This window comes from Sorex araneus, chromosome X (assembly GCF_027595985.1).
Source record: "Sorex araneus isolate mSorAra2 chromosome X, mSorAra2.pri, whole genome shotgun sequence".
Taxonomy (NCBI): Eukaryota; Metazoa; Chordata; class Mammalia; order Eulipotyphla; family Soricidae; genus Sorex; species Sorex araneus.
Window position 1 is genome coordinate 150020098 of NC_073313.1, and position 25606 is coordinate 150045703.

General features: G+C 38.3%; 1 protein-coding gene across 1 annotated transcript in view; it reads right to left on the reverse strand.

Moving 5' to 3' along the window:
• Positions 1–3475: 3475 nt before the first annotated feature.
• The window catches only part of KLF8 (KLF transcription factor 8), a 104161-nt gene continuing 82030 nt past the window's right edge, over positions 3476–25606 (reverse strand). The window contains exons 2-5 of the mRNA XM_055121895.1: positions 20782–21331; positions 18425–18536; positions 17490–17629; positions 3476–4622 (exon numbers count right to left, since the gene is read on the reverse strand). Coding sequence (XP_054977870.1) covers positions 4441–4622; positions 17490–17629; positions 18425–18536; positions 20782–21331 — 984 coding nt within the window. The 3' untranslated portion in view covers positions 3476–4440. The remainder of the gene's footprint in view (positions 4623–17489; positions 17630–18424; positions 18537–20781; positions 21332–25606) is intronic.

Here is a 25606-nt window from a genome sequence, read left to right on the forward strand (position 1 = left end):
GGGGCTCAGCACTGTGCCAAGAGGTGACTGAGAGCAGCGAGGTTGGGCTGGGGAGTGTCAGAGCCCCAGACCCAGACTAGGGGGCGGGGGCGATAGGAGAGCTCTTCTTAGTTGGGCAGGGTGGGGAGAGTCACCGAAGGGAAATCCCAAGGCGGGGGGGCGATAGGAGAGCAGAGCTAGAACTGTTAACAAATTGAAACACAGTAGTTAGTTATGTCCTTAAAGACTGTGAAATAATCTTACTGGGTCACCAAGTTTGTAAATTATGCAACCTGCTACTATTGATAACATTTTTTGGGGACATTGGAAGTTCGCAAGTGGTGCTCAGAAGTTCAAGGGTCCCGCTGGCAGTACTTGGTCAATGAGGCCCTCAATTCAATGCAAGGAACTGATTATACAGTGGTGCTCAGGGCCTTGCCGTCTAGGCCACCCTAGCTGTGTGTGGGATGCCAGGACTACAATTGGAGATGCTTGGATGCTTGGGGCCTCCAGGGCTTCTCATGCTACCATGTGGAGCCTTAGACTGAACTTGAATCAAGCATAGGCTAGACATGTGCTTTAGGCTGTACTATCTCCTGGCTTTGGTTTAGATAAATTATAGAACATTAAATTTTTAGATGTTCATTTTCACAAGAAGTTTATTACATTCTTTTTTAAAAAAGATTTTATGTATTTAATTCTTAAAAAAATAATTCTTAAAATTTTTGTATTATTTTAGCTTAGGTAATATGGACATAATAGTCTTTGTTATGGTATTGATGTTCCTGCCAATCCCACCACCAAAGTTTCCATGACCTCTGTCCTTAAGTCAGCTTTGAGTTTACTTTTCTTCTCTCTCATATCCCCCCATAATTTGTTGATTACAGTTATGGTTTTGGTGCATATGGTTGCCTTCTGTAAGCACCAGCTATGTGTTGCAGACCCTCCACATGTACTCGTGTTTTACTTAGTCAACCTAACCATTTTTCTCAACCCTGGACAACCTAACCTGGCATTTTCAGTCTGTAATCTAGTGTCCAATGTTTACTACTGATTGATATTGACCATATCCTTGTTTTGTTACTCGGTGTATCAAGATGATTCAGCTTACCCTGTTTTTGTCCATCTTTGGAGTATTTCACTCAACATAATACCTTCCAATTTCATCCAATGTGTAATAAACTGCATAATTATATTTTTGTTGCTTCATATAAACTTATCAATTCATCTGTTGTTGGACATTTTGGCCACTTTATATCCCACTATTGTACTAGGAGCTGCAATGAACATAGATGTGTATCAAATTAATGTTTTTGTGATTAAAAGTACTTATCTAGAAGTGGATTCCTGGTTCAAATGGGAACTCCATTCTTACTTTTTTCTTTTTGCAAAATGTTCATATTATTTTCCATAGAGGTCGAATCTGATGACATTTTCAACCAACAGTGAGTGAGGATTCATTTTTTACCACACCCCCACCAACACTTTTAACTTATAAATATAAATAAATATATATATATATACGCATATATATGTCATTCTCACTGATGTGATACTCTCTCTCTCTCTCTCTCTCTCTCTCTCTCTCATTCTGACTGCTTTTATCCACACACGGCTGTGCTCAGATCTTATTCCTGAATCTGGAGAGAATTTGCAAGACCATACATGGTGTTGGGGATTTAACTTGGGTAGGCTCTGTATGCAAGGCAAATGCTGTACCTATAGTATTATCTTTCCAGCCCCGATGTTTTGTTGTTTTTTTAATTTGCATTTCCCTGATAATAAATGATAAGATATATTCCTCTTCGTCCCATTTTTGATGGGGTTATTGGGTTTTTATGCTTTTGAGCTTTTGAGTACCTTATAGATTTTGGGTGAATTACTGCGCACAAATATTTTCTTTCAGTCGAGACAATTTCTTATTTTAGTATGATTTTCTTTTGCCATGGAAAACTATTGTTTCGTTTTTCTGACCATAATGATCAGTACTTAATGCTTACTCCTGGCTCTATGCTCAGGTATCACTTTTTGTGTTTTGGGGGACCATATGTGGTGCCTGGAATCAAACGTGGAATAAGATACATGCAAGACAAACATCTTACCTGCTCTACTATCTCTCTGGCTCCACAAAACCTTTAAAACTTCATATAATTCCATTTGCTTATTTTTGTTTTTATCTTTTCTAGTGGAATCAGGATTTTGAAAACTCCTTTGATGTTCAGATCCTTGGGAGTCCTATGTTTTACTCAATGAATTTTAGGGATTAATCCACCTTTTTTCACAATATCTGATTACATTTAATATTCAAATGCCAATCCCACCACCATTACACCTTCCCACCACATTTTGGATGTTTCCATCCCGAACCCCAACCCCTGTTTCAAAGCAGAACCAAAATAATTTATTTTGTATTGTTTGTTATGAATAAACTGCTGAAAATGCTTCAAAAAACTTTCCTTAAAGGAGAGTGTGTGAAGACTGTTGTATTTCACTCAGGGGCCATTAAGCCCTTCTATAAGATATTACTAACATGTCGTTAAGGGTTGAGCCCTGTGTGCATATATATGTATATATATACACACATATATACACACATATATATGTAAATATATATTTCCCTCTAAGATTGGTTGCCTTCTACTTTAAACCCCATCAAATGTGATGCACTACCCTTGGAGTATGGGTGGTATGAGGTATAAGATGTCATGCAGCCGCAAATATGGCCACGCAGTTCAGTCATAAGTTTACTTGTGGGTGAGGTTTGGCCCCAGCATGTGGAGAGTGGGCATGAGCATTGCAGCAGTTGAGCTCTGGAGCTTTTTGGCTGCAGGGGCTGAATCCTTTGGGGCAGGGAGGGTCCTTACCCACCCACCTCCAGGGCACCCTGAGTAAAGCAGCCTGGCTTGGGGTCCAGTGGCATGGCTTTATGCTCTTTTCTGAGAGGGATTAATCTACTTTGAATTAATCTTGGTATGTGTGAGATATGGATCCAGTTTCAATTTTAACAAGTGGTTATCTTGTCTTCCCAGCTTCATTTGTTGAAGAGGTTTTCCCAGCTCCACTTCATGCACCAAAGTTCTTTGTAGTAGAACAACTGTTCATATAGTTCATATACTTTATCACTAGGATCTCAGTTCTAATTCATTGATCTGTCAATGTATCCTTATTTCAGTACCAAACAAAACTAATATGAGCTATTTGAAACTTGGAGATTCATGCTAATAATGCCCTGGGACAAAATTGAGTTTTTCTTACAACACAGCAATTTTGTATGATATGCTCATAATAGTTGATTTATGTGAGAAAAAGAATAAACAATAGAGTACAACCCCTCAAGTTGCTGTTTCAAGAGGCTTCTATTTGAAATATTTTTATTTTGCAATACTTCTGATATCCTGCCCAAATGGTAGTCTGACTCTATTAATTTTAGGATCTTCAAGAGTCTACTTATTCCTTCTCTTCTGGCATACCTTTCTCTCTATAGTTGTGTTGATGTGTGAATATTTGAATATTTGATAATAGTTGATTTATGTGAGAAAAAGAATAAACAATAGAGTACAACCCCTCAAGTTGCTGTTTCAAGAGGCTTCTATTTGAAATATTTTTATTTTGCAATACTTCTGATATCCTGCCCAAATGGTAGTCTGACTCTATTAATTTTAGGATCTTCAAGAGTCTACTTATTCCTTCTCTTCTGAAATACCTTTCTCTCTATAGTTGTGTTGATGTGTGAATATTTGAATATTTGTTCATATTTACCCCAATAAAAACTGTCATTGTGTAGCAAAATATTTAGTTCTGAGGAAGAGTAGGAGGAAGAGAAGAAAGAGAAAATCCCTTCACCTTTCCATGTATTTAGGCAAAGCATCATCATTTTCTGAAAATCAAACCACAGGAACAAACAAGACTTTATAAAACCTTTGAACTTTTGCTTTGGGACTCAGTTTATTCACTGAGAATGTGCTCTAGACTCAAGATTACTTTGTCTTAATATTGTTATGTTCCACTTCACTTAGTATTTAAAAAAAGAGTAATTTTACAACACTATCAACCATTTTAAATCACTGATTTGAAAATTATGAATAAGAATTTTAGAAACCAAAAGAAAAAGGGGGATGAGGGGGAGCTGCATATATCTGATCTGATTCATCCTTGATTAAAAAAAATATTGTATGAAAATGCACTCTGGGACTTGTGTAGAGAAACTACAGATTCCACACTGAAATTCAACCCATGTAGTGGACTGAAAAATAGTGGGAACTAGATAGTGGAGAGATGAGGTGAAACAAGAATCCCATGGAAGATTAGCTAACTTTTCTTCCAGTCCCATAAACCTGTCAAGAAACGTTCCATTCCCATCCCAGAGGAAAGTTGAAGGCAAAGAGAAAAAATGGCAATACATCAAAGCACACACACAAAAGAAAGAATCCAACACAGCTTTTCTAGTACAGTTTGTGCCATTCACATAGTGTCATGACGCCGTCGGTGCAAGGACAGGTGGTCAGAACGAGAAAAGCTACGGCTACAGTCTGTACACTGGAAAGGCTTGATGCCTGTGTGCTTGCGGAAATGGCGAGTGAGCTCATCTGAGCGAGCAAATTTCCAGGAGCAGCCATCCCAGGTGCATTTATAAGGCTTCTCTCCTAAAAATTGAATACAACAATAGAAAGGGTGTCAGAGATGGGAAATTTTGATACGAATAAGATTATATAACACTTTATCAAAAACGTTGGTACTGTAAATATGTACTCTCCTTCACATTTGCAGAAGTTCTAAAGGAAGCAATATGGTAGAATTGGAAACACATTGACTTTGGTTTAAATTGGCTTTTCTTTGAAGCCTGTATTATCTGCTTACTTTGTGAGCTTAAAAAGAAGAGGGCAGGGGTGGGTGGGTGGGGGGCCGGGGAGAGAGACATAGCTCAATAGGCTGAATGCATTGCTTTGCATGAGGAAGGCATGGTAAGATTCCCAGAGTCAAGCCACCCTGAGCACAATGCTGGGAGTAGTCCCTGAGCTCTGTTGTGTGTGCTGCACCCTCCAGCCCTGCCCCAAAGACACTTCTCCCTGGAAAGTCTGTTTTTCCATCTTTTAATTATTAGTTTGTTTGTCTTTGGGACACAGCCAGTAGTGCTTGGAGCTTACTCTTGCCTCTAATTCACGGATCACTTCTGGTGGGGCTCAAAGAACCACAGGCAGTGCCAGGGATTTAACCTGGACTGGCCATGTGCAATACAAGCACCCTGTCTGCTGTGCTATCACTCTGGCCCTATTTTTAATCTTTAAAAGGGTATATAAATGAAGTAAGACAAAATGTGAAACACACTTTTAATTGGAATATAAATAACAAAAATAAATATACTGGAACATCCAATAAAACCAATTCTGAGATTCTGAAAACTATAGTGGTTACTGAGGAAAAGAGAAAAGAAGATGGAGAGAATAGGTAGAGTGGTCATTTTGATAGTCTGATGACTCTAGAGCTTTAGTGGTGGGTATTAGTGGGCTTATACTTATATATAGGTATGAAATTGTATTGCCAAGATTTTTTAAAAATGTTTTAAAAAATTTTATTGAATCACCATGAGATAGTTACAAGCTTTCATGTTTGGGTTACAATCTCACAATGATCAAACACCCATCTCTCCACCAGTGCACATTCCCCACCACTGATATCCCAGGTATACCCCCTTTTCTACCCTCCCCCTACCTCCATGGCAGACTATATTCCCCATACTCTCTCTCTACTTTTGGGCATTATGGATTAAACACAGACACTGAGAGGTCATCATATTTGTTCCATTATCTACTTTCGGCATGCATCTCCCATCCCAACTGGTTCCTCCAGCAATATTTTCTTAGTGATTCCCTTCTCTATTCCATCTGCCTTCTCCCCTTCACTCATGAAGCCGTCTTCCATCTATGGTTGCCAAGACTTTATGATATAATCTAATGGCAAATCAAAAATAAGTAAAATAACAAAAAGGAAGTAGACAGGAACTACAGATATGTGAAAATAAATATATACAAAGTATGCATAATTAATAGAAAATAAATTAAAACAAAAGGTGCTAAAAGACATTATAGGGTTATTTTAAACATTTTATTTTTCAAACCAAACACAGTCAGTTATAAAACTTGGCCCAAACTCATGTTTTTGAAACTTTACATACACCACACTGTAGGAACTATTTCTCCCCTTTAATTTTTCCACAAAATAGTCTAAAATGGAACCACACACTAAAAAACAATGTGTGACCCATTAGAATGAGCCCTGATCTGAAGCTATTATATTCTGTGTAAGGTAATAAACTCGAAGACAAGGAATGGAGTAAGGAGAAGTATCAAGTCAAACATGTTTTTGTTGTTCCAAATCAAAGTCTTAGAAATAGCTACATGGTCCATAACCCCAGATTGCTCATATATAGTATGTGGATGCCTCAAACAAAATAAATTAAAATATAATATACAACCATTAAGGGCATGATTCCCATTGTGGTGTATAGATCACACAGCACGTACACCAAAAATAAAGGCAATATTGATGCACTTAAATGCAAATATTAAGTGGGTAAATATATGAAAAGTGAAGATGAGCATTGTGGGAAGACAAGTTTTCCTTTTTACTTCTACTTTCCTAAATTATTTGAATATTTTTAAACATAATGTTGCATCTTACAATAAAATTTTTAGAACAAAAAGTAAATAACTATATGACCAAACTAGTTAAGTTTTTATAGAAGCATAGGTTAACCATTTTCTTTTTAATTTATATTTTATTTTCTATGATAAACTATATTATTTTATAATCATTGTTTGTTTAAGCAATAAATGAAGACACAAAGCACCCTGTATTCTAAAATTCTCTATTTCTCTAGCTTTTCCCTTTTCTTCCTTATAAATTAGCAGAACATTTAATTTCATGCCTTCTTAAATTCTGGTGGCAATCTCATTTGCACTTAATGTTCTCTACTTACTGCTTATGGACAACTGTTTACTGTTTATGGACAACGGAATGGAATTCACAATTCTCGACCAAATCCAGGCAACTGTTGTGATAAAGATATTAATTACTGATCATTTCAATATTTTGAAATTGCATTAGCTGCTATAAAGGATTAGATAGAATTGGATGCATGGTGGCTATAAGATGACCAAATGAAAAGAAAAAGCAATGCTCACACAGTGGAATTCTATTTTTCTAATCTGTTTTTCTGTCCCTGTATCTCTCTGTCTGTCTGAGAATGTGACTGTAGACTTCATTAAGAGTATATTTGTGGGACAGGAGAGTGACTTTAGTAGGATGAATGTGTGTTCTCTCTGCAGAAGCCTAGGGTTTGAACCTCAGCATCAATATTCCTCTGAATATTCCATGAATCACCCCTAAAACAACATATACTTGGGACTCGGTCTTATCATACTCCTATCATTTTTTCTATTAAAATTTTCTCTTGAAAATGTCTATCTTGTCTATAAATAAAGAAAATTGGGCTTGTTATAATATCTGGTGGATTTAGAGCTTATTACCAAAGTATACATAAAGATCACTGTACAGGAATTCAGCAAGAAGGACAATGCTCCCATTTTCTTTTATATCATTGAAAAACCTTTTTTCTTGTTTTTTTTTCTTATTGAGTCCTGGAGGTTCTCAGGGACTCTTCCTGGTGGTCCTCTGGGTACTACGAGGTGCTAAGGATCAAACTTGGGTTTTTTTGCATGCAAAGCTTGTTGTTCAGTCTTTTTAATTATTATCTCCTTGACTCTGAACAACTTCCTGATTATGTCAAAGCACATTATATGACATAATGCATGATCTCCATCAACATATCATATAAATGAAAAATAAAATCAAAACTTAATAACATTATGCATAATACGAACTTTGTAGCAATGATAGTGTGATGTAAGTACTAAGTCTAAATAATAATTTGTGGGTTAGTGTGAGGCAATGAGCTGTATGTCTAAATAGATTTTAGGTGGGGCGAAGAGAAGGCAAAGAACAACCCAGTCAGTTGGGGCACGGTATGATAAGGCAATGCCATTAATGATACATTGGGTCAGATATCCTGAAGCATGGAATATATTTACAAAAGTCCTATGAGGACCGAGACTTAAACCGAAAACTTTGTAACTGCTTTCATGGTGTTTCAATTAAAAATTTTAAAAAATAAAAAAGAAGAATTGGGAGAAAACATACTTGGGGAAGTAAAGATTAATTATAAATTGATTGTAAAAGGCATATGCTTCCAGAACTACCCACCCTATGTAATTTTAGTTTATGTGTCATATAATAAAAACACACATTGCATTCTAGCTGTAGGAATGTCTACATAATCAGCCACAATACACACTTTTGAGATTCTAAACTAATTCTTTTTTTCCTGGTATAATGCTATAGAAATCCCTTTCCTTATTTTTCCCAAAATATTTGTTCCCATGGTCTATTTTTCAGCCTATCTGTGGAGTGCTTTTATCTTGGTTGGTGGTTTAAAAAAATTAAAACATAACAGAAAAAAAGTCCTATGAGGTGAACCTTATTGTAATGAGTGGAATAAAGAATTTAAATTTTAAAATGAGAGGCAATTACAAACCAAAGAGGGGGTGGTATTATTCTCCCTCAGATACAGATACTGAGGGGGAGTGTATTGATGGTAAGGAATATAAAACAACAATAAAATTAAGTCAGTTTTCTCTTTGCTATCATGTTCCACTTGCATATAGTGCCAATGATAAAAATCTGTCGTAACTGACAGCTCCCACCACCTTTACCCTCTCGTACTACTGTCAGAATACAATGGCAGGGAGTGCAAGACTGGTAAAAACTGAACTTTACAATGTCAGTTTTTCATTGAAATGGTCTAGCCCTGGTGTGCAGTGGGTTGGAGGATAATAATCTACTTTCCTAGTGCATAAATAATGTGATCAAATTAATTGTTTTTTGAACCGATGGAAGAATTATTAGTCAATATGAGTAACATAAATAAAATTAGGCGAGAGATATTATATTGGATGCCACAAAAATTAAAAGGATCATAATAAGGGATTATTATGAACAACTATATTCCAAAAATAACTTAAAAGAAATGAATATATTCCCAGAAATATATATCTTACAAAAATAAATCAAAGTGAAAAAGGAAGCCTCAGAATAAAATAACAAGATGATTGACTTAGTAATGAAAAATGTTATCATAAAGGAGCAGAAGACTTTGTGTGTAAATTCTATGAAACATTCAAGTAATTCACACTAATACTTCTTTTTTTTTTTTTGCTTTTCGGGTCACACCCAACGATGCACAGGGCTTACTCCTGGCTCTACACTCAGGAATTACTCCTGGCAGTGCTGGGGACCATATGGGATGCTGGGAATAGAACCCGGGTCGGCCTCATGCGAGGCAAACACCCTACCCACTGTGCTATCGCTCCAGCCCCAACACACTAATACTTCTTAAGCTCTTAATAAATTCGGAGAAGTAGGAATACTTCCAAACTCATTCTGTAAGAATAGCATTACCAAATATGAAAAGCAGAAAAGGCACTAAAAGAAAACTATAGTTTAATATCCATGATGAACAAAGATATAAAACTGAATAAAGCAAAGTCCTAGAAAACTGAATTTAACAGCACATTGAAAAAAATAATATTCTACGGACAAGTTTAATTTATTCCAGTAATGAAGTAATGATTTTTATATACTCAATTTAATGTGACACAATAAACTGTGAAAGAAAAATTTACATGAACATTTAATATGTGCATAATAATCACTTGACAATGTTCAACATTTATTCATGATTAATACACTCAACAAAAAAAGGTATAGCAGGAACTTATCTCAACACAACAAAATCCACATATGACAAACCCGCAACTAACATCATAATCATGAGGGGGGTGCTAAAACTTTTAAGATGCAGTAGAAGGGGCCAGAGAAATACAGTGGGTAAGGTAAGGTGAATTCTTGGTTTCTTTTTTTTTTCTTTTTTGGGTAACACCCGGTGATGCTCAGGGGTTACTCCTGGCTCTGCACTCAGGAATTACCCCTGGCGGTGCTCAGGGGACCATATGGGAATCTGGGAATCGAACACGGGTTGGCCGCATGCAAGGCAAATACCCTACCCATCGTGCTATGGCTCCAGCCCCAAAGGTGAATTCTTGTAGGTAGCAGACCTGAGTTCAAGCCCTAGCACCCTACATCAGTAATGCTCTCTGAATGAAGAACCAAGTGTAAACCCTGAGTATTGCTGGGTGTGGGCCAAAATTAAATTTTAAAAGAGATACAGTATAAGGAATAATGCCCATATATTTCATTTATTTTCAATTTAGTACTGAAAATCTTTCCCAGCTTATTAAACAAGAAAAAGAAAGAAAAAAGGAATCAAATCAGAAATAAAGAATCAAAGTTATCTCCACTTTCAGATGTCATATATACATACGTGGAAAAACCTAAATATTAAGTGTAAACAAAAACTTAGAATTAAGTCAGGACTAAAGAGATAGTGCAGGGATTAGGATGCACAATTTGCATATGCCCATTTCAGTTTAGTCCTTGTCACCACATGGTCCTATGAGCATCTCTGGATATGAACCTGAAGGTACTATATCAGGTGTAACCTTAAAGGTCTGAGCACCATAGTGCTAGTGCAACCCTGATGGTCTCTGGAACTATGGGGATGGAGAAGGACTATACACACAGGTACTGGAATTCAGCTGCCTGACTCAGTTTACTGTGTGGTCACAAGTCCCCTTGAACACCACTTGGGAAGATCTCTAAAACAATTACTTAAATAACTGAATAACCATACAATATACAAAATCAACCAACATGAAATATAGATTTTTTCTATATTAAAAACTCAAAACATAAAAGTAAATTTAAAAAACATTCTTATTCACAATAGTGACAAAAATAATAAATCACTTATGAATAAACTTAACTAGCGAGGTGAAAGACATATACGTATTAAATTACAAAAATGATGAAGGAAATTAAAGAAGATATAAAATGGAAGCTATCCCATGTTCATGTATTGAAAAATTATTATTTTTAAAGTATCTATATCACAAAGTGTTCTAGAGATGCAATACAATTTCTATCAAAATATCAATGCTGTTCTTTAAAGAAATAGAAAAAGTACTAAAATTCATGTAGCACTGTAGCACTGTCGTCCCCTTGTTCATCGATTTGCTTGAGCGGGCACCAATAACGTCTCCATTGTGAGACTTCTTGTTACTGGTTTTGGAATATTGAATACCCCACCGGTAGCTTGCCAGGCTCTTCCGTGCAGGCAGGGATACTCTCGGTAGCCTGCTGCGCTCTCCAAGAGGGACGAAGGAATCTAACTCGGGTCGGCAAGGTGCAAGGCAAATGCCCTACCCGCTGTGCTATCGCTCCAGTCCAATTTTAACAAGACACAATATTAATTTTCAAAAAAATATAGTTCAAAGAGGTATTAAACCTGTTCCCTTATTTTCATTGTAGAATATTATTTCCATATGAAAATTTCCTAGACAACCAACTTTTATTAATTTCATTTGTACTTTCCCTCACTGAATATTCAAAGTGAACACCAGTTTGAAATTTTTACCTATACGTTGCTATCAAGGAATTATAATTTTCTCATCAGAGTTTAATTATTTTAATCATCATTAAAATGCTTCATCTTTCTCAGCAAATTTAGTAATTTCTTTAATCAAGATTTTTACTGCATTTGTATTAAAAACATTCTTTACCACAGTTGTATATATTTATAGCATGGTCCCTTAGTTTACATGTCATAAAACATTAATAGGACATTATTTAAGCTAGAATAGAATTATTGAATATTATTAGATACATAGCTAAAACATCATATAGGTAGTGATATATAAAACTAACTTTTTTTTTCTTTTTGGGTCACACCTGGCGATGCACAGGGGTTACTCCTGGCTCTGCACTCAGGAATTACCCCTGGCGGTGCTCAGGGGACCATATGGGATGCTGGGAATCGAACCGGGTCGGCCGCGTGCAAGGCAAACGCCCTACCCGCTGTGCTATTGCTCCAGCCCCTATAAAACTAATTTTTGATTTTGTGTTTTTGTTTGGGGGCACACCAAGTTGTATGCAGGGGGAACTCCTGGCTCTGTACTCAGGAATCAATCAAAAAAGATGTCAAATATCCAAAGCAGTTTTGAGCAGGAAGTAAAAAAAATTTAGGCATGGTTTCAAAATAACTATTAACCTTCAGAAATCAAGACAATGCATAACATAAAAACAAACATATAGATCAATGGAATAAAATAGCCCACTTAGGGGCTGGAGCGATAGCACAGCGGGTAGGGCGTTTGTCTTGCACAAGGCCGACCCGAGTTTGATTCCCAGCATCCCATATGGTCCCCGAGCACTGCCAGGAGTAATTCCTGAGCGCAGATCCAGGAGTAACACCTGTGAATCATTGGTTGTGGCCCAAAAAGCAAAAAAAGAAAAAGAATAGTGTAAAAAGAAAAAGAAGAATAGCGTGCTTAGATGTTTAGAGATATATGCATCTATAGTAAATTGGTCTTCAAAACTGCACTAATAAACAATGGAAAAGGACTGAAATGGTTTTGAGAAATCTATATATTCACATGCAGAATAAAATTGAGCCTATATCTCATATCATTTATAAAAATCAACTCAAAATAAATTAAAGATGCAAAACCTGAAACCATAAAACTATTAGAAGAAAACAATGGGAAGTTTCTTGACATTAGGCCAGGCAATAATATTTTGGAAATGACACAAAAAGCACAGAAAGCAAAAATAAAGATTGAAAAATTGAATTCAATCAAAAGAAAAGCTATACAGCAAAGGAAAATCTGGATGATACAAAAGCAACCTATAAAATAGGAGACACATTTTTTAAATCGCACATCTTTTTAAGACATATTTTTAAGATGCAACTATTTTTAAAAGAACTGATAAAATTGACAGCAAGACAATACAAATTACCCTATTAAAACTGTGCAAAATGTGGGGGCAGACGGGGTGTGGGGAAGCAATGCAGCAAATATTGCTGATATGGCCCCCCAAAAATGAAAAATAAAAAGCCAAATAGATTCAGCTTTAATAATCTTTAAGGGAAATGAAAATCTAATTTATAATAAGATATTATTTGACATATGTGAGACCACAGGGGTGTGTTTACTACAGCAGAGGGACTGGAGGAGGGGTAGGATAAGGGGGGGAGACAATGGTGAAAGGAAGCAGAATACTCTGGTGGAAAGTGTGGTACTGGAACGTTGCAGGCATGAAAGTCTATTAACAGTATTATAAATCACAGTGTCTAAAATAGAAAAAATTCTTTTAAAGAGTTAAATATTTTTTGTATATAGTATTACATCAATGAAAAAGAAGGCAGAATAATTTTCAAAAAGATAAAATGTAACAAATATTGGAGAGGATGAAGAGAAAGGGAACCTTTGTACATATAATAGGATTATAAATTGGTACAACCTTATGGAAAAGTATGGAGGCTCCTGAAAAATAAAAATAAAACTAACATATCACTCAGCAATTCCATTTCTGGCTATATATGGGGAGGAAATCTGTATCTGTTCTTCTATGCTCATTGCAGCATTATCCATGATAGTCAAGACAGTGAAGCAACCTAAGCATCAAATGGAAGATAAATAGATAATGAAGATATTAAATTTACATATACTATCAAGTTATATAAAATAGTAGCAATGAACTAGTCATTTTAAGTAAGCTACGTTAGAAACACTGGGGCTGGAGAGATAGTACAGGAGGTAGGGCATTTGCCTTTGCACATAGCTGACCAGGGTTCTATTCTTGCACCTCTTACAGTCCCATGAACCCATTAAGAGTAATCCCTGAGCACAGAGCCAGGACTAAGCCCTGAGCACCATTGTTGTGCTCTGCTCCTGACAAAAAAAGAGAAAAATACTACATAATCTCTTAACAGTATGTAGGATAAAAAAGTCAAATTAATTAAATAGAATATAAACCCCCTAGGTGTAGGGGGCTACTAGATATTGGTCAATGGCTACAAAGATTTGGTTTTACAGAATAAGTCCTAGTACAAAAACAATGTGACTATAGTTAACACTATTGTACAGTATTCTTGGTATTTGCTTGATGTATTAATAAATACCAAGAAGGTATATCTTAGGTGTTTTTATTACACGAAATAGGTAAACATGTAAGGTGGTGGATCTTCACAAGATTATTTGAGGTAAATATTTTGTTTATCCATTATATATTTCGGTTTTGGGGTCACAAATAGTGGGCTTCAAGGCTTCCTCCTTCAGTGCTCAGATATCACTACTGGCAGGGTTCAGAAGCCCATATGGGTGCCAAAGAAGGAAAACCAGGTTGACAGCATGCAGGGAAAGTGATCTATCCAGTATTATCTCTCCAGCCCCATTAAAATTTATTATAATATATAATATCATATATTGCCCCCGCACCTGGCTGTCTTCACTGGGACACCTCGGAGGTGGTGGGTTAAGTTTCCCTTCTCGCTCCAAGTAGAGCCATGGCAGCCAGAGACCTCCGGAACCCAGCCATAGCCATGCTCAAGGGCACTCTCGGACGAGCTTCACGCATGAAGGAACCAGCAGAGGAACCCAGGTGTGCGGGACCTGGGCCTAAGATCTCCAAACCTGCTTGGATGGGGACTGGGCCTCTTCCGCCCAGATCCCCCATTTTCCAGTAGCTAGGTGGTCACACCCAGAAACTGCCATTGGCGCCATGTAATCCCATCAATAGCCAACATCCAGAGACTATAAAACCAAGCCCCCAGAAGCGACAACTTATAGCCTAGTTCTCCCTCTGGGAGAACCTGGCAAGCTACTGAGATTTTTTTCCTGCCTGCATGGGAGAACCTGGCAAGCTCCCTGTGGCATATTCATATGCCAAATACAGTAACAATGATGGGTCTCATTCTCCTGACCCGAAAGAGCCTCTAATGCGGCACCATTGGGAAGGATAAGTAAAGAGAGGCTTCTGAAATCTCAGGGCTAGGACAAATGGAGATGTTACTGGTCCGCTCGAAGAAATAGAGGATCAATGGGATGATAGTGATAGTGAAATAATATATAACATATAACATATATTTACCACAAATACGTTCATTCACAACAACTACCTTACATATTTACACACTGTATGTGTGAATGTGAATTAACGTGTGAATATATCTATATATCTATATCTGTATCCTCTTGAGGAGTGCTCAGGAGACCTAAAGGGGCCCTTACATGAAATCACCAAATTGTATATACTAAGATTATATAATTTTAATTGCCTTCCAAAGCAAAAAATTAGGAAAAAATTAAATCAAGATTTATTTTGATTTAAACTGAGTTGGTGAAAGTGAGTTGGGATTTAAACGAATGTTAATAATTGCTACCATTTATTGAGAATTTAAGATATGCCAATACTATTCTATATGTTTTATACTACTAGTTTTTCTAGGTAAGGAAAATAAAATTAAAAAAACAAGTTTCAGCCAATAAGTAGTAGACTGGGATGTCTACCATACGGTAACATCACAACTGTAACTGTAACTTGCATCTATATACTCAATAAAATAATTATTTGAATAAAGGAATAATATCCTTATTCCTTTTAAAATGAGTAATGGAAAATAATGCTATTTAAAATGAGTAATGGAAAATAAATTATCTAGCGTCTGCCCCTGGCAGGAAGGCTTGAATAGTGGTGGGAAAATTAGGGCAAAATACAACACCCCAAAGTAGAGAGCATTGGGAAATTTTTTGCCATATAGGCAGGGTGAGGACTGGAATTGAGGGAGTGGGAGTTACTGGGGATACTAGTGGTGTGCACTAGTGAAGGATGAGTGTTCGATCATTGTATGGCTAAATCTCAAACATGAAAGCTTTGTAACTATATCTCACAGTAATCCAATAAAATTTTTAAAAAAGAAAAGAAAAAATAACTGACATCTAGAACTGTAATACTGTCACCCCATTTTTCATCGATTTGCTCAAGCGGGCACCAGTACTATCTCCATTGTGAGACTTATTGTTACTGTTTTTGGCATATCAAATATGCCACGGGTAGCTTGCCAGGCTCTGTCGTGTGGGTGGGATACTCTCAGTAGCTTGCCGGGCTCTCTGAGAGGGACGGATGAATTGAACCTGTTTCGGCAGCATGCAAGGCAAATGCCCTACCCACTGTGCTATCGCTCCAGTCCCTGACATCTAAGAGAAAGTAAAAAGAAATCAATGATAAATGATAAATGCAGAGCACAAGTGAATGAAATTATATATATAATAACACCCAAGGTTTTTAATGGACAGTTTCCATTAAACATACATTTGTGTCTGTATTTCCTGATTTGTAATAATGTGATCTCGGAGAATACAAATGGTTGGTGTTTGGATGAGCAAAAGCTTCAGGTTTCTCTGTTGAGTGAATATTTACCATAGACAGGAATTTTTGCTCTCTAGGAATTTTTGCAATGAACCTGTTTTTGTTTGTTTGTAGCCACACCCAATGATGCAAAGTGGTTACTCCCTAGCTCTGCAGTCAGGAATTAATTCTGGAGGTTCTCAGGGGACCATATGAAATGCCAGGGGTCAAACTCAGTTCAGCCACTGCAAGGCAAGTGCCCTATCTCTCTGGCCCTGTGCTTTATTTTTCAGAAGGCAACTGAAGCAGGAGTATTTGCTTTGTCGAATAGGAATACATTTCCTTCTCTCCAAAGTCACTGACAACATCCTAACCAGGCTCTATCATCATTTGCCTGGATCACTATAATAGCCACTCTTGAACCTTATTGCTTTCCCCATCAACCACTGAACTCAAGATCACAAGCTAGATTTCTGTCACGTTTCAGAGCAGAGCAAGCTCATTTCTCTTCTCACAGCTTTTGTACTCTGGCCAGTGACATTCCCCATCCCCCCATTTCTTTTGCATATATGGCTCTACATATTGAAAGTTAGTGTATGAGCCTTGTTTAGGACCTGATTTAAACAAACTTTCCAAAAGTTGAGTGACTGTCCTTCAGCTGGGGCAGATACCACCATCCCCAGGTTGGCAAAATCTACAAAAAGTCTGCTTAACTTATTTTTTGTTAATTTGAGTCCTTTTAACTAATGTGAACAAAGATAATTTGTAGGTTGGTGAATGCTGATGAAATCAAAAGTTTAATTTCACGGATCTAAAAATTCTTTTCAATATTTACTAAAATCTGGGGGTTCTGGTAGCAATGTCTTTGCTGCCTGGGAGTTATGACTTCCTAATTTGAAAGATTCACAGGCACTCACTAAGGAATATGACTATGCAGTAGACACCAGACTTAGTGTTTTCCTAGAAGTTACTTTAGTAGGTTAATACATAAAGGGAAAATACATGAATGCAACCTGTGCACAGGAGAACAAATGAATCAGACTTTGCTTCAAGACTTCCTTCTCTTCCTATGACGTATAGACTGACTTTATGTTCCCCTGTGCACAAGTGTATGTGTGTATATGTTGGTGGTGGTGTGGAGGAAGGAAGACCTGTATGAATTCTATGGTGGGCTTTCAGGTGAGAGCTTTTGGTGTACACTTTGTTGCATCCTTCAAAGTCACACTGGTGAGTCCGTCTTCTTTTGAAATCAAAGGATTCTTTTCTCTTTACTTGAGTCATTGATGCTGGTCTGAACAAAGAAACAGAGTTAGGATAAAAATTATTTTAAAGTGGAGGATAAATAAATAAGCTTACTATAGACCACCTCATATATACAGTTAATATACATAAATTTAACACTGGGCCCATGAGAAGGGGGGAAAGTAATTAAGAGTTCAACTAGGTAATTCTCATTAAGTATATATGGTTAAGCCACCCAATTATTCCCAATTAGTGTGAACATTTCACTCTAAAGTCTGATTCTTATGTTTAGAGAAATGTTTTTTAATACAACATGGGTCACACATAAGTCAACTACTCCATTACGTCCAACATTATAAACATTATGATGACATAACTATAATTTATAAATTATAGTTTACAAGTATAAACTTTATTTATGGTGAGATATAACTATAATTTTTAAGAAATTAAAATATTTAAGGGTAAAATTCACTGTATCACTATCATCCCGTTGTTCATTAATTTGCTCGAGTGGGCGCCAGTAATGTCTCCATTCATCCCTGTCGCATGCTAGTGTAGCCCGATGGCATATTGGGGGCTCTTTCAGGATGAGGGGAATGAGGACCATCGTTGTTACTCTTTTTGGCACATCGAGTAAAATTAATTACTTAAAATTAGAATATAACTTTACACAACATTTATGCCCATATATATGTATGCATTCAAAATTTTACCTTCAATAACAAGGCAATTTATCTGTATTTTGATGTCCTCAAACTCTTACTATTATGTTTGAGAAGGCACTTGACTTTTACTTGAGATATATAGCAAAACAGACATGAAGAAAAGAAAAAATACTCACTCTTTCAGTTTTCCCCGAATACCCAGCAAGGAAGAGTATCCACTCTCCTTTGTACTGTCTTCACTGTCACTTGGGAAATCCAGTGGAGACATAGATATGGGGTCAACTTTCACTACAAGCAAAGAAATGGAACAAAGTGGAATACAAATATACTGCCTCAGCAATCATGCTTTTGAGTTTTCCAGTTTAACTCACAATCAGAATTAGCAGAAATATGCAGAAATAAAGAAAAAGCAAAGATGGAAGAAGTGTTTGGAAGAGATTTTTTTAATTTTAGCATAGGAAAAAACAGAAATTGCTCTGAAAGAATAGTTAGTAACGGATATTCTGTTATAACCAGAATAAGCATTTATAGGACAATGATTTAAATAGGATACTAACTTTCTCTAGGAAGGGAGTGTTCTTATTCAGTTAATTATTTCCAGTCCCCGTGAGACAGTCTGCTGAAAAGTCAGTTTCAATGTATGATTTAAATAAATATGTAAATTGCATATTCCAAAGAAGTCCTAAAATCAATATCCCGACTCACCCCAGATGTGAAATCATCTTAGCATTTTGTGCTCCCAAATAGAAATGAGTCAGAGATAAAATAAATATTTATAAATCCCCTAGAAATTTTTACTACATATCAGTATTCTTCCCTTCAATCTATGTTGGAGAAAACCCTCAAATTGTCCTCATTATGAACCACTGATGCTTCTTTATTCCTAAAATCTTAGTCAACAGTCTGTTCAATCACCTCAAAACTTCCATACACAAAAAACTTAACATAATAATGTGGGGGTGGCAATAGTTGGCTAATGCTCTGATTGAACATCATTCACTAAAATGATTTTTAAAATTTTGAGGCAGCACCTGGGAGCATTCAGGACTTATTCCTGTCTTTGTGCTCAGGGATCATACCTGGCCAAGCTCAGGGGTCCATGTCACGTGATGGGTATCAAACCTTCCTTGTTTACTCTGCTATTCCTGCTCCTCACCCCAATATGAGTCACCTCCTTGGGGCAATCACTGGGCACTTACTTTTTTTTTCCTTTGTGAGGTTATATACATGATTATGTGGTTGTCTTACTGCCTCATGTATTTTGTTTTGGGAAGCCAGAGTTATCTCAAATGGTTCCCATCTTGACTTACTTGGCCCCACTAGCTTTAAAATCCTTAAAATTATTGAGAAGTATTATAAAGTTCTAAGATGATAACTATTGTTTTATTCGAAGATTTGTTTTAAGAAGTATAGAGTAAACATACTTAGTAATTTTACATTTTTCTATATTGCTTTTTAATTTTATTAAAAATATTTTAGCCGCTGTGATTCCACACAGTGTAAAGTAATTTCACATTAGCATCAATTACAGGGTTTGTGAATACAACATTACATCATGCCCCAACAAGAGTATCTGTTTTCCTTCACCGTTTTTTCAGGGTTCACAACTCAATACCACTCTCCTTTTACCTTCCATATCTCTATGCCAAGACAAGCTCAGTTCTGTACACTAGTTCTTAGATTCTGCTTTTTTGCCTTTTGTTTTGTCCCTACTATGTTTCTTTATATACCACATATGAGAGAGTTCATTCTATATCTGTCACTCTCCTGGCTGACTTTACTACGTATGAAAACCTCCAGATTTTTCTAAGGAGCAGCAAATTGAATGCTTTTGTTTTTCTTATAGCTGAGTGGTATTCTTAAACATTAAAGAGACATGATAAAAAAGTGGTTTTGATAAAAATATTTTTATGCATGCAGGAATATTTGAAAGGAATGCAAAGGGACAGTGCAGCGGATAGGGTGCTTGCCTTGCATACAAGGTGACTCAAGTTTGATCCCTGCCACTCTATATGATGGTCCCCTGAACCTTGCCAGGAGTAAGCCCTGAGAACCACCGAGTGTGGCCACCAAACAAAACTAAACTGAAAGAATACATTTTCCGTTCACACCTTTTGGCTTACTCTTTCAAGACTGTGTTCTCCTTTGAACTGGTATCTTTGCTTGCTTTTTCCACTCTGGAGAATCCCATAGTCTCTCTCTTTTGTTTATTTTGCTTTTTGGGTCACACCCGGCAATGCTCAGGGGTTTGCTCGGAGGACCATATGGGATGCTGGGAATTGAACCCGGGTCAGCTGCATGCAAGGCAAACGCCCTACCCGCTGTGCTACTACTCCAGCCCCTCCATGTTCTCTTTTGAGCACATATTCCTAATCCTCTTTCTCTCCCTTCACATCTTCCTAAGTAAATGTCATTCAATAAAACTATATTACTTCGCTAAAAAACAACTGAAGGGATTAAAACAGATAGAAAAAGGATGAGGCAATGATGGAGGAGTCAAAAAGTCCCATGAAAGGGGTACAATGATACTCACCTGATCCAATATTTTTGCCATCTCCTCCAATGAGTGGGACTGTGATGGCCACAGGACTTCCATCTGCAGGCAAAGTAGTATATACCATAGGCAGAGACTGCACTACTACTGGGATGGCTTTCAGTCTGTTCATCTTATTTGGTAGACTGACTGCAGGGACGGTGTGTATCACATGTAAGATGGACTGACTACCTTTGTTCTGAGATGCCAGGACACAGCCTGGAGTAGAAATATTTGTTGATGTGCTTGTGTCTGGTGTTGAAGTGGATACTACTAGGGTCTGAGAAGTAGGTTGTGACTTAGGAGAACATATTGGAGCTTGTAGCATGCTGGCAGGCTGGAGAGGAGTCTTGGGCTTGTGAAAAGAAAGATCAACTGGTTCCACTTGGGGCAAGTTGAAATCATTAGCCAGAAGTTCTGGGGGCTCAATCTTGATATCCTTTAACAGTACTTGATTCTCCATGGGGTTCATATCAAGAAGTTGTGAAGGTGTTGTATTACCTCTCTCTGCTCTCTGAGGGGGCTCTCTGATCTGAACAGAGCCAGTGACCTAAAATAAATAAACAAGGTGAAAATCATGCAATATTAGTTTACTGAATATGCAATTAGTGAAAGAAATAAATCTTATCCTCATGGGCTGAAGAAAAGGAGCTAAGAAAATGTAGCAGGACTATATTAAAGAAGATGCTAGGGGAAACTTTTATAGAGAACCAGGACTAAAGACTGTATCGGGCAACTGGTAAAACCTTTTCCATTTTGGGACAGAGAGATAGTCAGGTCTAGCATGCAATGAACAAAGCTCAATCCCTGGCACTGCATATGATCTGAGTAGTGCCAGAAGTGATTCTTGAGCACAGAACCAGGAGGAATAGGGCAAGAATGCTGCTAGATGTGGACCATCAAATAAACTTCAGTTCACTTGTATAAGTTGTTGTCCCATTAATCTTCGATTTGCTCGAGCGGGCGCCAGTAACGTCTCCATATGCCCCTGCCGCGTGCTAGTGTAGCCTAATGATATCTGCTCGCTCCAGGAACACGAAGAGCCTCAAATCATTCATTCAGAGATTTGACGAAGAAATATGACCATCTAGTTGGTGAGCGGCCACAAGGTCTTCTAACATCACTTGGAATCCAGTCGGTAACAGCTCTAGTCCAGCAGTCATCTCTGAATCGCATTACATGACTGGCCCATCTGATTTTTGATGCCTTGGCAAACGAGACAGTGTCCCTGATTCTTGACCGTCAACAGAGGTCAGAACTCCGGATTCCTTCTCTCACTTGAGTGAGACGTGGCACTCCTAGCATAGCTCTTTTGATTCCTCTTTGGGATACCCGAATAGCATTCTCATCCTGTTTGCATAGGGCCCAGGTCTCTGAGGCATATGTTAGTGCAGGAAGAATGGTGGAATTGAAAAGATGTGCCCAGAGTCGGAGGTTCTTCGTTCTCTTAAACACTTCTTCGACGCTTTTGAATGCATTCCATCCTGCGCAGTTCAGGCACCAAGTCGTTCCTTATGTTGATTTCTCGACCCAGGTACACATAGCTGCTGCATTCGGAGATGGAGATGTTTGATCCATTGAGCTTCAGGGACTAGTTCGTTTTTCATGAGCATTGTCTTGTTGAGATTCAGCTGCAATCCGACCTATCCACACTCCTGGTCGAAGTCGGCCAGCAATTGTGCCCCTTGGCTAATGTTTGGTGTTATGAGAACGATGTCATCAGTGAAGCGGAGGTGGTGTAATTGCCAACCATCTATCTTCACTCCCATTCCTTCCCATTCCAGTCGTCCCATGATGTTCTCGAGGGTGGCACTGAATAGTTTCGGTGAAATGGTATTACTGTGCCATACCCCTCTCTTTACATCAATGATCACTTCCTTGTAGAATGGTGAGATCCTGGTGGTGAATCCACAATACAGGTCACAGAGTACTTTGATATGAGTTTGAACACCCTGTTTGGCTAGGGCTTTGATGACTGTGTCAGTCTCAATAGAATCGAAGGCCTTCTTTAAGTTAATGAACGTTAGACAGAGAAGCATCTTGAACTTTCGCGAAACTTCAATGAGTTTGGTCACTGTGTGGACATGGTCGATTGTGCTGAATCCCCTTCGGAACCCAGCTTGCTCACATGGCTGTCCTTCATCTAGTGTTCTGCCTATTCTATTCAGGATGACATGAGTGAACAACTTGTAGATTGGGCTGTAGTTGCTGATGTTGTAGATGTCTCCCTTCTTGTACAACAGAATGGTCCTACTGTGTTTTCACTGAGATAGAACTTGCATTCAGACAGGTAGCATGTGAAGAGTTGAGCCAGTGTATTGATGAGTACTGGTGGCAGATTCTTCAGGTGTTTGGGTCTGATCTTGTCCGGATCAGGTGCTGTACGCATCTTTACCAACAATATGGCGTGATGGATTTAGGAAGGGCGGATGTTGGGAATGACATATCCATCCTGCGGAATTTGGTATGTGGGCAGGTGGACATGGCTGTCAAAGAGATCTGAGTTGAAGTCATGAATAATCCTCTCCATTGCCTTTCTGGAAGATGTGATAGATCCACTGGGACGTTGGAAGGCAGTCATCTTGGTCATCCACTACCCAGCCACCTCCACGCTCCAGGCCGCTTGCCGCTTTGTGGCCTCGCGACACACCATAGGACACTTAATACCCATTATTCCTGCACCATATTTGATAGGGTTCAAATTTGGTGTGAACCATGGTAACACCTCTAAGGGCGATTGGAGGCCACCTTAAAAGCCTCCTTCCCTCTCTGTTGGCAAGCTACTGAGAGTATCTCGCCCGCATGGCAGAGCCTAGCAAGCTACCCCTGGCGTATTTTATATGCCAACAACAGTAACAACAATCGGCCTCATTCACCTGACACCGAAAGAGCCCCCAATACTGCAGCGTGAAGAAAGATGAGCAAAGAGAGGCTGAAAAAATCTCGGGGAAGAACTAGATTGCCAAAACGAAGAAAGACTAAAATGATTGTCTGTACTTTCAACGCTGGCATCAGAAGCATCCATCAAGGACCTGACGGTGCAAGCACAGAAGATCAAGTACGACATCATTGGTCTGACCGAAACGAGAAGACATCAATCACTTCACGCCATTTTCGACGCTGGAGAAGAATTGATCCTCGGAACATGCGACAACAGAGGCGTCCGTGGTGTTGGTATCCTTGTCAACACGAACTTGGCCATCAGCATCAATTCATTCGAATGCCTAACAAACCGAATCGGATTGAATAGATGTGGCTCAATTTCCAACTACAATGAAGAAGAAATTGAGAGGTTCTACATGGAACGGGAGAAGTTCTATAAAGAAGACCACACCTTCTAAAAGATCATTGTTGGTGATTTTAATGCCAAGATAGGTCCGAGAAGGTCTCCCGAAGAACTCCACATTGGGACTCATGGCCTAGAATGGAACGATCAGGGTGAGAGACTGAATTCATCATGTGGACCAAGACTATCCATGGTAACTCACAGTTCCAGAAGGCTGAATCTAAACGCTGGACATGGGAGTCTCCCAATGGACAGTTCCATAATGAAATTGACCACACCATATTCAATCGAAGGTTTTGCATGACCGATGTTGCTGTTGTCTAAAAATTCCAAACGGGTTCGGACCACCATCTCCTTCGTGCAAAATTCTACTTCACAGAGCGGGGAGAAAGGTCTGCAAAATTTAAGTCTAAGAAGGCAACTCCCAGAATAACCACCATCTGGGAGCTCTTTGGCACTACTGCAGCATCAAATAAAGAACAACCAAAAATCACCAAAAATTTTCATTTAAATGTTATAATTGGGGTGGAGATAGTATAGCAGTTAGGGCCTTCTATGCCCCCAACCTGTGTTTAATTCTCCAGCATTCTCTATGGTACCCCCAAGCACCACTAGGAGTAATTACTGAGTGTAGAGCTAGGAGCAACTCCTTAGCATCACCGATGTGATTCCAAAATAAAAAATAGTTTCAATAATCATTCAAGACTATAGTCAAAGTGTTAATCTAATAAAGCACTATGGTAAGCCCAGTTGAAAGTACACACTAATAAGGTGCTGCCACAATGTGCATATCAATATAGAAAACAATCACTGGTATCACTTGTCATTCCATTGATCTTTGATTTGCTCGAGAGGGCTCCATTCATTTGTCCCTGTCGCATGCTAGTGGTATCTGCTCACTCCAGGAACATGAAGAGCCTCAAACCGTTCATTCAGGGTTTTTTAAAAAAAAATTTATTAGAGAATCACTGTGATGTACAGTTACAAACTTATGAACTTTTGTGTTTGCATTTCACTCATACAGTGATCATTTACCCATCTCTCCACCAGTGCCCATTCACCTCCAGGGTTTTGACGAAGAAGTCTGACCATCTCGTAGGTGGGCGGCCACGCGATCTTTTGACATTCTGTGGAATCCAGTCGGTAAGAGCTCTAGTCCAGTGGTCGTCTCTAAATCACATTACATGTCCAGCCCATCTGATTTTCAATGCCTTGGCAAATGACACAGCGTCCCTGATTCTTGATTGTTGATGGAGGTTAGAACTCTGGATTCCTTCTCTCACTTGAGTGAAATGTGATACTCCAAGCATAGCTTTTTTGATTCCTCTTTGGGATAATAGAATAGTGTTCTCGTCTTGTTTTCATAGGGCCCAGGTCTCTGAGGCGTATGTAGTGCAGGGAGAACAGTGGAGTCAAAAAGATGTGCCCACAGTTGGAGGTTCTTTGTCCTCTTAACAACTTATTTGATGTTCTTGAAGGTGTTCCGCACTGCTCTCTTCCTCCTGCGCAGTTCTGGCGCCAAGTCGTTCCTCATGTTGA